Source organism: Embiotoca jacksoni, unplaced genomic scaffold, assembly GCF_022577435.1.
Source record: "Embiotoca jacksoni isolate LCO1_2020_lvr unplaced genomic scaffold, fEmbJac1.0.p SCAF_19, whole genome shotgun sequence".
NCBI classification, from domain to species: domain Eukaryota; kingdom Metazoa; phylum Chordata; class Actinopteri; family Embiotocidae; genus Embiotoca; species Embiotoca jacksoni.
The window spans coordinates 6,530,576-6,546,090 of NW_027185329.1; the positions used below are offsets into that span (position 1 = coordinate 6,530,576).

A 15,515-nucleotide genomic window follows, 5' to 3' on the forward strand; every position below is an offset into this window, starting at 1 on the left:
ACGAGCAAAGAACAACGCCCAAAGGGCTTGGCGAGAGTTGAGGCCAGTTTCTCCACTTCGCCAAACTACCCGTTTGACTGCCAAGAGCTCCTGGTTTCCCATATCGTAGTTCCATTCTGCTGGTGAGAGTCGGCGAGAGAAGAAAGGGATGGAGGGACGGAGCTTCGAGTCTGAACCAGAGCGTTGGGACAGCACCGCCCCCACACCCGTGTCCGAGGCATCCACCTTCACAATGAACAGACGGCTATCGTCGGGTTGGATGAGGATGGATGCTGAGGCAAAACGTTCCTTAAGGAAACGGATCACCTGGTCAGCTTCTGGAGTTAATGTGAAAACTATGGGGGCAGCCGTCTTGCTGTAGTCTCGGATGAATCTGCGGTAGAAGTTGGCGAACCCCAAAAATTGCTGGAGCTGTTTACGGGTTGAGGGAACTGGCCACTCAGTCACCGTCTTGACCTTCTCCGAATTTGTTCTGACCTGACCCCTCTCAATGATGAACCCAGGAACTGAACAGATGAGACGTGGAATTCGCATGACTTCATTGTATCATGCAATTAATTTGACACATAATGACAAATGACCAATAAACACAACAGTAAGTCATCCGGTCATCACCTCACAGACACGTGCTGTGATTGCAGCCGTCTCCTGCTCTGTTGTCTCTGCTCCTGCAACGCCTCCCAGTGGCAGTGGCAGGTTGGATAACAATCAAGATATTGTACTGTTTTCAAAGTGTACGTCACTTTTTCCCTGAAATAGTGAAGTGGGGCTCCCTCGGTTGAAAACAGACTCGCCAACATAGCTGAGGGTTGACTAATATTTATGAATGGGTCGCAAGTTAGTTACAGTTGGACAGAAGATGAGGGTGACTGCTGCCTCGTCACTCCCCTCCTCCCTGCATTACACACAAACCAGCATCGGTGTTGCCCAACTGACACAAGTGCACACAGATTGAATCACGGGCCGTGAGAATGCATTTAACCAGTAACCCAAACACTGAAAACCATATCTTCCTGTGTCATATGACCTTCTCTTATTTCTCAGAGATGACTTTGAAGACGATGACCAGGGAAAATTACTGAATTTAAGTCTGAATAGTTTCTATTGATTAGACAAACATCAGTGGTTTGGATGTGAACAGGTGTCTGACTCCTGATTGCATGGTGAGCAACAGCAGAGATGAGATTTACACCAACTGAAAACATGTCTCACCCACCCTTGAAAAACTGATTTGACAAGAAAGTGACAGAACTGCATAGAGAGAGACAAGAACAGACATTAAGAATGAATAGATTGGCTGAGGGTGCCTCGTACTGATCTGGAGATCTGTGATTTTCTTTCAGCTGATAAATTGTGTCAGACGTCTTCCTGGGGCTTCTAATGGTTGATAACTAATGATGTTTTTCACTATTAATTAAACTGCTTAATTTCTACATCAATAATTTGATCTATCAAATGTCAGAAATGTCAGATTTTGTTTCATTTATTTCTTATGAAAATGCCTTTCTGTTTTCTTTTGTTTTGTTTGTTTTCAAGACATTTGTGCCATTTCACATGCAGGAAAAGATTTAGGAAAGAAACTTGGCCACGATGAATCACTGACAAAAACTAAGATTATTTTTTCTATTTTCTCATCAAACATGTGTCCAGTCATTTCCAGTGTTAATGTGCAGACACTGTGGCAGACCTAAATGCATACAGACATAACAGTCATACCAAATAAAACATCCTTTTTTGTGTTTCCATTTACTGTATCAGTTTATCCTGTTCTCAGTCTATCCTCGCTTCATCACAATTCCCATCTGTTTGCTTCGAAGAGTTAAGCGCCTTAGACATTCAATTTACTTTTACTGTAAGTGAAGGCAGTGAAAATATGAAGTGGTACAAAAATGTTGGGTTCATCCAGTTCATCAAAGCTTTACAGGATTGATTCACACATATTTTCTCAGTTATCTCTAGTCATGCAGACCGTTTTGGTGTTACTTCTTTTGAAATTTCTCAGATGTTTCCCACCATTGTAGTTCAATGCAGGAGGACAATGTTTTTTTATTTGTGGCGCAACATTGAAAACTAATACTTAAAAAGAAATTCAGCAGTGACTGATCTTCCGACAAATGACTACCTAAATCCTCAGGGTCCAAAGAAATAATTTAGGATGGTCTTCATGGTATTTACGTAAACTGCTTTGTTACAAAGAAATACCAGCTAAATAAAACTGGAGACAACATGTTTTATGGGAATTGGTACACTGTTTTGTGAAGAAAGATGTTTTCAGGCCTGCATAACAATTGTGACAAAAAATCATTAGATTTTTAAATACACGGATCCCACTGAAATTTATGTTTGAGAACCCTAATCAATCAATCAATCAATCAATCAATCAATCAATCACTTTCTTTAAAGCACAGACTAATCAAACAACATGACCCCAATATACACAATTACAAAGAATACATACAGTATACCAGAACATACAGCAGGCGATAAAAATAAGAAAAGTTCAAGACAACCACATTAAAACATTAGTGTTAAAGAAGTGATAAAACAAAATGCAATAATGGCATGCAATTGCAAGAGAGAGTTGCTCAGTGCATCACAGGAAGCCAGGGTTACCTGAGCCAGCCCTAACAATAACATTTATCAAATAGGAAAGTTTTAAGCCCAATGTCAAATATAAAGAAGATGTGTTGTTCTTAATGTCTCATATGGTAATGGTTTATCTGTGGATTATTTTGTGGATTAATTGTTTGGTTTGCGAGATGTCAGAGAATTGAGTCATCACAATTTAGACAAAAATGAATTTGCCAAAGTAATAATGTGAGGAATTTACAGAAAATAATCTGTGGAGACAGAGAATTTAGAAGTTCTGCCCATTGGTCTGCAGTTTTTGAAAATTAGGTCGACGTGGAACTATCCAAGTTTGAAAGAGGAGCTCTCCATTCGCCTATTTGGCCTTTAATGTGTTGTCGGAAAAATATAAAACAGAAAAAAATAAGCCTCTGAGTGCAGAGTAGGAGATAGGAATCCCGTGACGGACACTTCCAGCATCATGTATGTTTGTTGCCTCAACATCATTTAAAAAAAAAAATCATAACTGTTGGAAGTGATGCAATTGCAATGAGACAGTGAAAGGTCTTCCTCAATGCCAGTTCATGCTGAACAGGAAATTAATTCTCCTGAGTCAAGTAATGCAAGGCTGGACTTTCAGACAGCCTCATAATATCCCACAGCTGTTATAATATTGGAAGATTTGATTTCTGTTTGTAATAATGATTAAACCACATCTAGGTCTGAGCCTGGCCAGAGGAAAGCTACAGAACCATTCATGTTTTCCTTTTTACGGCTCAAAAGACCAGGCTCTAACTCATCGGGTTTTTTTGTCACGGAGGTGTTGTGCATGTGGTTTTAGTGAGAGCGGCAAAGAAATTCTCTTTCAAGAGATTACTCTTTATGCATTTGTCAGGAGTTATTGTCAAGATGAATATAAGGTACTTCTGGAGTTAGTTTTTCATAGGAAACAGCAGTTGTATCCTCTTTCGGTATTACCATTTTTTTTTACTCTGTTCACCTTATGTGGAACTTGATGCTAGAATAAAACTTCTCCTTTAACAACCAAATGACCCTGTTTTCTTCATGGCGGATGTTTGACAAAAGGCCGCCTTACTTGTGATTTCTGCTGGTTAACCCTATTAAGTCAATGATCAACACTCAAGGAAGGCTATTGCTTAATTGAGCTGCTCCCAGCTTTTCTGAAGAATGCACACGTGTCTGAGTCACCCAAAAAGCATGAGAAAAAAAAGGATGTGTACTTACAGTATAGCATGTGGGGGAGATACTAAAACTCTTTGACACACGTATGGCATATTCACACAAGGAACATAGTCATGCTGGTAATTTACATTCAACATCTGAATGTTGACGTTCATCTCTGTGACTCAACGCTTAATAAAGAAAGTCGGAATGTTCAGAAACCTCAGCATAATAGTATAAAAAAACACTAACAGAGGAAGTAACTCTATATTTTAAGTTCCATATACAATGACATCATAGAGCACATGGTTCATATAACAAAATCCACCCTGTGCTTCTAATTATATGGGAGATGATGCACACACACTTATCTGCAATCAGTGTGGCCCCTAATATCTTTTTTTTTCAAGGCATTATGTGCGATTTAGTTTGGTTACCATGTTTTTTTTTATTTTTTTTTTTACTTTACTATCAGTTTCTGTGCTCTCCAGCCCCCATGGGAAGGAAACATGCTGGTAGGTGTAAATGTATATTTAGCAACCAAACAAAGACATACTGGTGTTCCTGAGTCATAAGGACATACGGAATCAGGAGGTCTCTGAGTTCAACAGTGGAGCTTAGTTGTATTCAGCAGCATGTTGTGAATAAAACTCTTTTCTTTTTTACGTTCAATTTTTTTTTATGAAGAACTAATGGTATAGTAAAGTACTGTTTATAAAATAGGACAGAGCAAAAATGTAAGAAAATGTAGAAAAAAAAGAGGAAAACATTTGAATGTCATCTCGCGGTTGTACTTCTCTGCCAACCAGTTAAGATGGAGTTCCAATCCATGTTTGTCCAGACTCATATAATACAATATGTTATGAGGACAAATGTGTTCAAATGCTTGGCAAACAAAGCTGAGTCTGATAGAACACGAAGTTGTAACCATGATGGTAGACAATGCTTCAAATATGGATGTTGCTGCAAAGAAGCTGCAAACACTTGTAATTGTGGATGAATTATGCAAATCTTCAGCCTCACAGACTAGTTTTGAAATACAGTCATAATCTCCCCTTCTGTTCCTGAGTTATGGTGTTGAATAATGGCCAGAAAATTATTTTGCAGAATATTATGTCTCAGCTAAATTGATCTTTGACCTCTTTTTTGCATAAAATGCTATCCATTCTTCATTTTATCCTTCTTGATAATTGTGTAACATTTTGTCATAATTAATGTATGAATTCTTGACTTATGCTCTAAGGTCACAGTGACTGTTGACCTCTGACCATTCAGTTCATCTTTGAGGTTCATCCCTCAAGGTGTTCCTGAGATATCCCGATCAGGAGCATGGAATGGATGGACCTCTGTGTACAAGATCATCAACTTAAAAAGCTTCATAAAAGACTTTCATTATTATCCAAGGCCTTTGTACATTTGTAATCCAAATATTGCAGGCTGAAGGGTGACCTCTGGTGTTTAAAAGGTGCAAAAGACCTGACCTGGAGTCACTGTTATCAAGCCAAGGAAAGAGATGGAATGATCTGTGATCATGTAAGAGAGAGACTCTGAATTGGGCACTGATAGACAGTCCTCTGCTCTCACAGACACTGAAATGGCTCTCTAATGCAAGCATTCAGCTACTTCACGTAAACTACATTTCCTCTACTTGGAATTATTGCTCTGAGCCGTAATCCGTTACTAATGTAAGCCTGTGTGGAGTACTGGATTTTTGTCTCTATTTACCTCCGTCCTCTGCTTTGGACGTATTCAAATGTAGACAGTCATTTATCTTCAGATCACGCGTTCAACCTTATGTATTTTCATAGTTAAATAAGAAAAAAAAAAGCCCTTTATTGGGAAATTAAATGATTTGTGTACCGGTAAACAATTTATCAAAAAATTAATACATTTATTAATCTTATAGCATGAGATAATTCCTTTGGTCATAAATAAACGATTTGGTATTTCTTTGCATTCCTTCTTGTGTAAAGAGAGGTTTCTTCTGCCTGAGATATGTTGCCCATCAACAGGGCGGATGGACGGACGGACAGACAGACAGACAGACAGACAGATAGATAGAAAGAAAGCGAGGCTAAAATTAGAATTATAAACTGTTGCTGACAGAGTTTTAGAACAAAAGGTGCAAAATAATTGGCTGAATTCCATTTTAAGCAACTTATGCTTATTAAGTGACTGACACTAATAAAGCCCCACCTGACTCTGTGTGCCTGAATAAAAAAGTCCAGTAATCCTTTAAGCCAATAAATACGGGACACAGACACAGAGATGAAGGATAGAAGTCAAACAAGGCTTCAGAAAATATTGTGTGGGTGTGGAGAGCAGTTGGTCTTCCTATTTGCACTGCAGTGATTCAATACTGAGCTCCAGGAGAGTTTAGAGTGAGACATGCGGCATGGTAGCATGTGGAAACATACAGTATAGTAAAACATAACTAGATGTACAGATATTTCTATTTCTTATCTTTCTTTTTTAAAATGCATTGGTATTTTTTTTATTCTCACAACAAGATTTTTAAATCTTTGTAAACATAAAAAAGCATAAGTCTTAACTATGGAGCTACTTGTGAGAAAACACAAAAGGAAAACCCTGCTTTAAGAAGTGAGAAGAGACTACAGTGGGATTTTTGTGTTGAAAATAATCAAGAAGCATATGATAAAGCATCAGTAGATAACTCCCCACCCATAGCTAGAGGTGTTTTGTATTTTGAAAGATTCCCATCATGTGTTCATTTCGTGTGAAGCTCTATGCCTGGGAGAACTTTGAATGCCAGACAAGATCACTTTATTTGAAAGTTCATTTCGGGGATATGGTGCTCTTGCTTATGTTAACTCTTAATGTGCTGTTTGTAATTGTGAAATGCAGGACAGTAGCTCTTCTGTATTCCTCTTGAATAGGAAAAGCTCTTATAAACTGCCTGATCAAGTGATATATTTTATTTCTGGTTAAAAAAAAAAAAGAAACTGCAAAGTCAAAAAATAAAAATAAGTGCTTAGTTCTCTCTCTCTTTCTCTGTCTTTATCGTCCTCTCTCTTCACTGTGCGCAGTCAGGCCTTTAACAAGTAGAGGCTTTTAATTCCTGAAGTGAAATCCTCTTAGGATCTATGCTCTATTTCTGTTTGGTCTATAGGGTCTTTTTTGAAATCTCCATTAGACCAAGCTCATTGGCTGAAAAAGACACATGCATGCACACACAAACACACCAACCAGCTCAGTGACGGGATCGAGTGTAGACCAGTGCAAGGTTAACTACTGACACAACAGGAGGACTCTACAGTGACTGTGGGAGGTAAGAAAACTTCTATTAATGATCAAATAAAACTAGCTAAAATGTTTGTAGAAAGGTGAAGTTTGGATTTAAATTGATATATTAAAAGATAAGTGATGGGGTCTATATGGTTTTACATACATTCAGCTCTGATTTTGGGGGCCATCTTGATTTTTCCAAGAGATAATTTACCATTTACGCAACATTACAACATATTGAATAGAGAGGTTTTACAAATTTGTGTTAAATTATTTTCTTTTGTCAAAGTTAAGGCTTCTACACTAAACAAAGAATTCTTTCGTTTGCTACTGAATTTAGTCATGGGTCTGTGTCAAATTGGAAGTCAGCTGTTTACAAGACTTTATTGTCTATCTCTTGCTTACACAAATGCAGACACAGAGCTGAAACATTTATCCATGGCTTCCTTTGCTCATGCTTAAATTTAGCATGGAAAATCTCCACTTGTGAATAGGGATTTAGAAAGGTGGCCACAAAGATCATTAGAGCAGATCAGCGTTGAGACTGCGGGTGGGGAGGGGGACAACACTAATTGAAACACGAAGGATAAGGTCAGTTGATCCAATCAGATATTGGCTCTGCACACGTCACATTATCCAGTTGTTTGAACAATGACACCACAAATATTATAAAGCACTGTGAAGCCCGAAAGATAGTGAAAAGGGACTACAAATGTATTTTTGCACTAACTGTACATCTGCACTTTAAAGAATTTGACTTTACTTTATATTAATTTAATTAAAACTTTCTTCTTTTAATGTATAAATAAATGCACCAGTTGTGTTTTATTTTTTCTTCATGGTTTCATGATTTTAGTTGTCAGCTCCATCTGTTAATTCTTGAAACAGTTGCTTCAAAGGCTAACAGCAAGTAACACAGATCCAGTGCAGTTTGGTAATCCTCTTAGACTGCATTAATTTAATTATATTACATGGATCTCACTTGGTGTTTAGTAGGCCACAGTACAAAGATTTTAACTCTTTAGCTTTACAATCGTTTGAAGTAAAAAAAAACATCAAAAACCCCGTAAAGGAGATTATTCTTATTTTTTGTTTTACAGATAGCTAAGCAGTATAATGTCTGACAAACTTTTGGATTTGGAAGAGACCGCGACCCACACAGGTGAGTAGACACACTGCTTCCAAATATCACACTGAGTCTGTGTGCTTATGGGTCAGATGAGTCTTCATATTTAAACACAAATTTCAATAACTTGTCATTATTAAATGGTGTTATTATGAGGTTCAAGCAAACTTTTCACAAAGAAATTGGTCCAAAAGGCAAAACAAAGCAGAGTAGAGTACAGATCTGTAGAGCGTCAGCAGACACTCTTTGGGTCATTCGTGCTCTTCCAGCAAGGTTAAAATAATCCCCAAATTAAAACTGGATACATTACCAAACAATGATTCACACTGTTACTTCACAAAGGCGTAAATCAGTCATTCAACTGAAAATCCTACATATAATATTCACTATATCTGTTTAATTAAGAGTTCAAAACTTCTGCTTCTTAAAACCAAAGTTACTCCCGCTGCACTATGAATCCTGTCCCTTCTGTTTTGGCCCCACCAGGCTGTGTTAGTAAACAGTTGAGGAAAGACCTCAGTCATTACCCTTCAGGTACTGACTGCTATTTGCTTTCTCCACAGGTCCAAAAGGAGTCATCAATGACTGGAGGAGGTACAAGTTGGAAAGTATGGACCAGGAGAACTTACCTCATGCCAAAAAGGAACTGCTGAGACAGATGTCATCCCCGAGCAGGCAAAAAGATGACTCCAGAGCAAACCTTAACCGCAAGGTACAACCCAGTACCTGCAGTATAGTGCTAACCCAGTGCAAAAAGAACTCAGCAGGCATTTGCTTTGATGGACAGCAAATGCCTTACATGTTTGATTGTAATCTTTGGACACGGTGCATTACGAAACAACTGTATCTTTGTGAAATGACTGTAGAAGTATAGATAAATGCAAAAAATAAGTCAGTTGGCAGTGAGAGCTTCTTGAAGTGATTATAAGAAATTCACCTTAATGAGCAAATGGATGTATCTACTGATAACCCTGAACATTAACAAGTCCTGGTCTCAAAACTCGTAACAATTGCAATTGTTGCAATTCTAAAGCAATATGTAATTGTAACTATTGTTTGAATATGATTTTCTCAGATGAGTGTCCAAGAGTACGAATTGCTCAAAGAGGAGGATGAAGGATGTCTAAAGAAGTACAGAAAGCAGTGCATGCAAGAGATGCATGACAAGCTCAGCTTTGGGCCCAAGTTCGGAGGTGTGCATGACCTGGATAGTGGAGAGGCTTTCCTGGAAGTCATCGAGAAGGAGCATCACAGCACAGTGGTGGTTGTGCACATCTACAAGGCTGGGATCAAAGGTTGTGAGGAGCTCAACAGCTGCCTTGACTGCCTGGCCACTGAGTACCCCTCCGTAAAGTTCTGCAGGATTGATGCTGTGTCGTCTGGAGCCGCCGAGCGTTTTTCGGATGAATTTTTACCTACACTGCTGGTGTACAAGGCTGGAGAGCTACTTGGGAACTTCCTAGCCTGCACACAGCATCTAAATGAGGAGTTCTTTGCTACCGACGTGGAGGCCTTCCTCAACAGCTATGGCCTGCTGCCTGAGAAAGAGCTGCCTGGATTGGAGGATGAAGAAGAAAATGATGTAGAGTAAACAGAGTTTGGCTGCTGAAGAGGAAAAGAAGCAGTGTAAAGGGGCTGCAAAGAGATCTAAGAAACACAATTTGTAAAATAAGACAAGGTATTCTTTTGGTCTTTGGCAAATAGGTAAACCGTACCGTCTCCACTAGTGTTTGACGATTGTTCTCTATGAGAGAAGTTTTCCATTCAGTTGTTGAAGAAACTTTAGTGTCCCAGAAATGTGTGCTGCTGACTATGAGTGTGAGGGACAGTAAACTGAGGATAAGCAGTGTTTATTTATAAAGATATACATAAATATAGCACAAACCCCCCCCCCCCCTTACAACCACCCTGAAAAAAAGCCCAAACTAGCTAACTATAGCTATAATTGCAATGTTTTATTTTGTAAGATTAGACAATAGTACATGCTGTATGTGCTTTAAATTATTAAATTAAATGTACTTAAAATTTTACTTCATGGCATGTTTTTGTGGCATTTAATTGGTATTATCTGTGCACAATTTATACCAAAAAAAAGAGGCCAGGGCTCGTAGAAGGTGGCATCCCCGAATTTAGTTTATTTGATGTCTCTGTAATGTTGTCAAAATTAACAAAAAAAGTAACTTTTAAAAAGTTGAATTGAGCAGCAGCTCTTAGACTTGAGAAGCCAAAGCACTCTAGATGTGGAAACATCATTATGTAAACATTGTTCCAACATTACCTAACATTGCTTCTTTAGCCAATGTGGTAAGTGGTGAGTATTTTGTTTGGAAAAAACAAACATTTAAGAACCTCATTTTAATTGATCTTATGTAAACAGAAATTTTATTTAATGTCTGTGTATTTCTTTCTGTGAGAGAGAGTCATGGAAATAAACAGAAAGTAAACCGTAAGCCTTCTTTTTCTTGAGGGATATGATTCAGCAAGTCCTTGACTCAGCACACCGTTACCATCATCAATGAATTTGAACAGGGAATGATACTATTTATAATGTGGACTGTAATATGATAAAACATAATGTTGTTGATAATATTCATAATAAAATAGTAAAATTTTATGTTGCATTTTATTGACATGTAAGATAGACTTTCCGTTGGTTGCCTGGCAACCTCGCAGTGACAACACCCACCACTGAGGCCGAGAAGTTGCTAAAATAGTGTACAACTTTTCCTTTCTGGATCAAATTTAGTTCTACCTTTTGTACCTTACATAATCAACAGTTTTTACAGTGGCTAGTTAACCTGCTGTTACCTTGGTTACAATTGTTATTAAATGCTATTTAATTTGTGAGTTTAAGAGATGCTGGTAGATTGATTTTTCTAACCTTTAGACCGAGCCACCCCTTCCCCCTTCTCCATGTGTAATATTGCTTGTGTTGGGCACCTAATTTCAATACTTTCATGGCACCTACCAAATGCTTCAATAGTATCGACTGTCAAAATGTTTTATGTTATTCGGTACCAAATTTTGATACTTAGAAGCTTTAGCCACCATAACAGTTTTCATTTCAGAACACAGAACATTTGTGACATTTGCGACATTACATTGCTTCAACAGAAAACAACACTTCCCCCCTCAAACTGCATGGAAACTAAATATTATTTTAGTTAGTTTTAAAAATGAATTTTATAAAATCACTTTAGAAAAATGTATGGTTCAGTTAGGTTTGAAGATATTGTCATTTTTTAATGATCTCTGTTAAGCTAAATGACTGCTTTTTGAGTGGTGCCAGTCTTCTTGTATAACTCTGGGCAAGAAAGAAAGCAGCAAAATGTCTTGAATCTATGATTCCTTCTTGCAGAGTGAACTTTGCAAAACTTACCTTCTCCTCAATCACCACCACCCTGTTATCACCTTTATCTTCAGACTGTCTCAGGAGATTCAGCCAAGAATGACACTACCATTTCAGTGTCTTCTGCGCACTCCCGCCATCAGAGTCTCGACTCCAGGAGTGTCCTTACCTGACATCCGTCATCATGTACATGCAATTTATATAGATGATGTGGTTTGATAGAAATACTCTCAAAACCATTGTCTGAATATAGAGCTTATGAATTCACTTTCTTTAGGAATATTTCTCTCTGCATCTAACGCAGACTTACCTGCATCTATGCTTTTAACAACAGTTTAGCAAAAATGCTATTAGTGTGTATTCAAAACAGAAGCACTAAGGAAAGAAAGTTACAAAATACACAAATGCAGGCTTGCATACCATTATAGAAGACATGTCTCCTATCTTCAGTGGGAGCAGGCTGTCACATGTTGGATAACCTCATTTGTCTTGAAGGCTTGACTCTCCCGTGACCCCAGTAAGCTCCAGGCATGCCAAAACCACAACATAAAAGCTGGTTAAGATTGTTAGGTAAAGACTCTCAATACTAGCCCACAATTTGATACGCAGTAAATTAAATTGAGATGCTTCATAGCGACTGTGGAAACTGCCAAAAACGTTACCACACAAACACATTCCCTGCTGCAGTAGGAAACAGAGGTTTGTTCTGAAGGCAAATCATTTGCTCTTCATAATTCTCTCTTATAGAAAGTATGTGTAGGTTTTTGGAGTAACAAAATAGAGCCTGTTTAAAATGTGACAATTTTTAAGTTTGCCAAGAAGTCCAGACAGTAGCTGTTTAATTAGCTTTCTGCTTGCCCCTTAAATGTCTCCTTTAATTAAAAATCACAGCAATGCAGCCTCCCCTTTACTTTGCTTCACATAGAGTAGTCATAATATCGGACAGCAGCATGTATGGCTTCATCAATAATTGATAGGGGAGGGGATGTCAGAGGGCTGAATAAAACTATCACCTAAAAAAATGGACAACATTCTTGACAACTACTACAGTTCAGAAGATAAACAAATGAGATATAATGTTTAGTTCCTCTTCTCAAGAAAGATCCTCCCTCCATTGTTCCTTCTTGATGCACTGCCAATTGGTTCTTGCATCACTATGGACAATCAAAGAATGTTGTTGTTTAAAAGCAGACTAAAAACCTTCCTTCCTTTTTTCTATGCATTTAGATTTTTTTGTGGGTTTAAGGTATCAGATTGGTTTTATTGTCTACATGTACTTGTTCAGGTCATTCCTCTTGCAGGATTAAGATTGTATCTTGGACAGTGCTTTTACAACTTTTTATGTTCAAAGACAAGAGAAAGGATTAAAGTCGACCTAATCTCACTGTTAACCTGCCTACTAGATGAGGCAATTACACCCAGTATTTCAGCGTTATTTGGCATCTCTTTAACAGAATTCACTTTTGGAAAAGCAACCCTGAATGCAGTCCAAAGTGTCTACTTTTATGTGGCTTCATGTAAGAACATTTCAGTAATCTCTGACATATTGCCTGCAAAGGAGCTCTTGACTTCTAATTATTCTAAAAGCAAGAGCTACTGAAGTATGACACGCTAACACATATTTCTCTGAGGATATACATGTGTTTGTGATTAAACTGGACCACATTTGGCATGACTTGTGTAGCCTCTGGCTAGTAATGCTTCACTTTCATACAGTAGCGTGTCAAAGATTTATCAAAACCTTTTTGATACTTCCCACAAGAGCTTTTTGAGCAGAGAGAGATTTTCCCGAGGTGCCCAAACATGTCAGCCAGACTAGTTGCTGCTGACCTAGACCAAAGTACGTGAGAGGGCAGCCGACTAACCAAAACATCCCATTTTCACTCTTGAGATAGTGTATGTGTGCCACCTCTAGCACAGTTCACACTAGCTGGAGCTATTGCATAAGAATATCCCTGTGCGTTTCACTCACACATCATAAGTATGTACAGTATGTACCTGCATTCTACAACAGGAATAATGGTTAACTGAGCCGAAGATGCACAAAAGATGACTCATGTGAGTTCAGGATAAAAAATAAACGATTACTAAGTGAGAGGGCTTATTATGCCTCAATTTTCTGTAGAACGTAGATACTTTAGAATGGGCTTCCTCTATGATTCAGGTTTCCTGATATATTTGAAATCCTTTGCTGAGTAAAATCCTGCACAACTCTTGCATGTTACAGATTTGAGGAGATTCCAGGTTTTACTCAGCCAAGTTACCCAGATAACTCAGTAAACTTTCCTCTTGGAAAAGGTTTCAAAGCATCATTTGACTCATTGCTCTGCTCAAACAAATGTTTACCTCAATGTTTACCCCTGCACTGCCAACCTGATCCCACCCCCCATTCTGACATTTGGATTCCCTCTTTGTTTATACTGATTTGCTAATTGGAGAACTTCTTTGCTTTTTCTGTTTGGACTCTTGGAAAGCTCAGCTGTCGCGCTACAGTTCACCCACATAAAAAACTATTTGAACGAGGTGAAGTCATGACACGGCAGTGGACACCTGGTTTGAGGCGCGCTTGAACAAATATGGACAGCGGACGTAGGGTAGATGACATAACTATGAAATGTGGTCACTGGCTGTCAACATAAATGAAAGCCCACTTCTATTTAGGTTGTTTACATATTGTTAAGATGCTCATTTATTATCTTATTGTTGAAGTAATGACGTAAATGTCATTGGTTGACTCACTTGCGCCCGATGAGATTAAACTGGTGTATATTTTATATAAACAAACAACTACTTTTCAGTCATGTGTAATACAGTGGGATAAAATGCAGCCACTATATTGATACAGTCTTACTCAGAGCACTATTGTTGTTACTCAAACAGAGTGAGCAAACTGTTAAAAGATGACAGAAAGAAGGGGAAGAGGAGAGGTGTAAGAGAATGAGATTGAGTAATAAAGGAGAATAAATTACAGTGCAAATTTTTTTTTAATTTTTTTTTTTTAATTTTATACACTTTATTAATCCCCGAGGGGAAATTTCTTCACTACAGCAGGGGGGCTCTCAGGGGGGAGATGCTGCAGCAGGCTGCCACTAGCGCGGCGCCAGGTAACCTGACCTGAGGTGCATGTTTTTGGATGATGGGAGGAAGCCGGAGAACCCGGAGAGAACCCACGCAAGCACAGGGAGAACATGCAAACTCCGCACAGAAAGGCCCAGGACCAGTTCGAAACCGGAACCTTTTTTGCTGTGAGGTGACAGTGCTAACCACTGCACCACCGTGCCGCCCAAAATAACACTCCCTCATAACAATCTGGGTTGGTCTTGCTGATGTTTCATACACTAAGTTCACTTCAAAGCTGTTTGAATGAATGGATGGACACCTGGACAAACGCAAAGTTGGAGTAAGTGATGAGTGGATGGATAGAAATGTTTGAATTATTACAATTCCAAAGCTCTTTCACATTGTTCAGTGTTATATGAAGCTTAAAATAGGAAATCACTTGTCAGCATGAATCATGCCTCAAACACTACAGATTACAGGGTCTGGGTTTCATACCAATGACAAGTGCAGACAAAAACCAACATAGATGAGTCAGATTAAGAAGTTTGCATTGTATTGTTGCTATAGGTTACTGTACATGTTGGTATCCAGGCGTGACAGCTGAGTGTAAGAAAATAGCTTTGCTGCCTGGGGTAAAAGTTTGCCTTGACACTTTTCATGTTCATGCTTTCTTTTGTCTTGTGGAGGTATCACTGATTATGAACCAAAAGGCCACTGAGGTATTTGTCAAAACTGGCCCCAACAAGGTCTGAATACTTACCAGGTGTATGTCACTGGGGATGCAGTTAATAATTGATTCAAACCGAAACTGTGGAAGTTAAAGACCACGTATACAGCAATAATTGAAACTTAAAGTATTTTATTCTTACTAAAACTATCAAGTTTATAAAAAAAAAATATGAAAAAAAACAAAAACATTTGCTCACATTGGCAGGTATTGTTGAGGGTAAAAAAAAAAAAAACTCAACCCAGTGCTTTATTAAA

The 15,515-nt window shown here is 38.3% G+C and overlaps 1 protein-coding gene across 1 annotated transcript; it reads left to right on the forward strand.

The window, feature by feature from the left end:
- The first annotated feature begins 8,106 nt into the window (after positions 1 to 8,106).
- On the forward strand, positions 8,107 to 9,752 carry pdcb (phosducin b). Its single transcript, XM_069153208.1, has 3 exons — positions 8,107 to 8,158; positions 8,686 to 8,834; positions 9,198 to 9,752. Exons 1-3 carry the CDS (start codon positions 8,113 to 8,115, stop codon positions 9,711 to 9,713), a joined length of 711 nt encoding a protein of 236 aa, XP_069009309.1. The 5' UTR covers positions 8,107 to 8,112; the 3' UTR covers positions 9,714 to 9,752.
- The last annotated feature ends 5,763 nt before the right edge of the window (positions 9,753 to 15,515 follow it).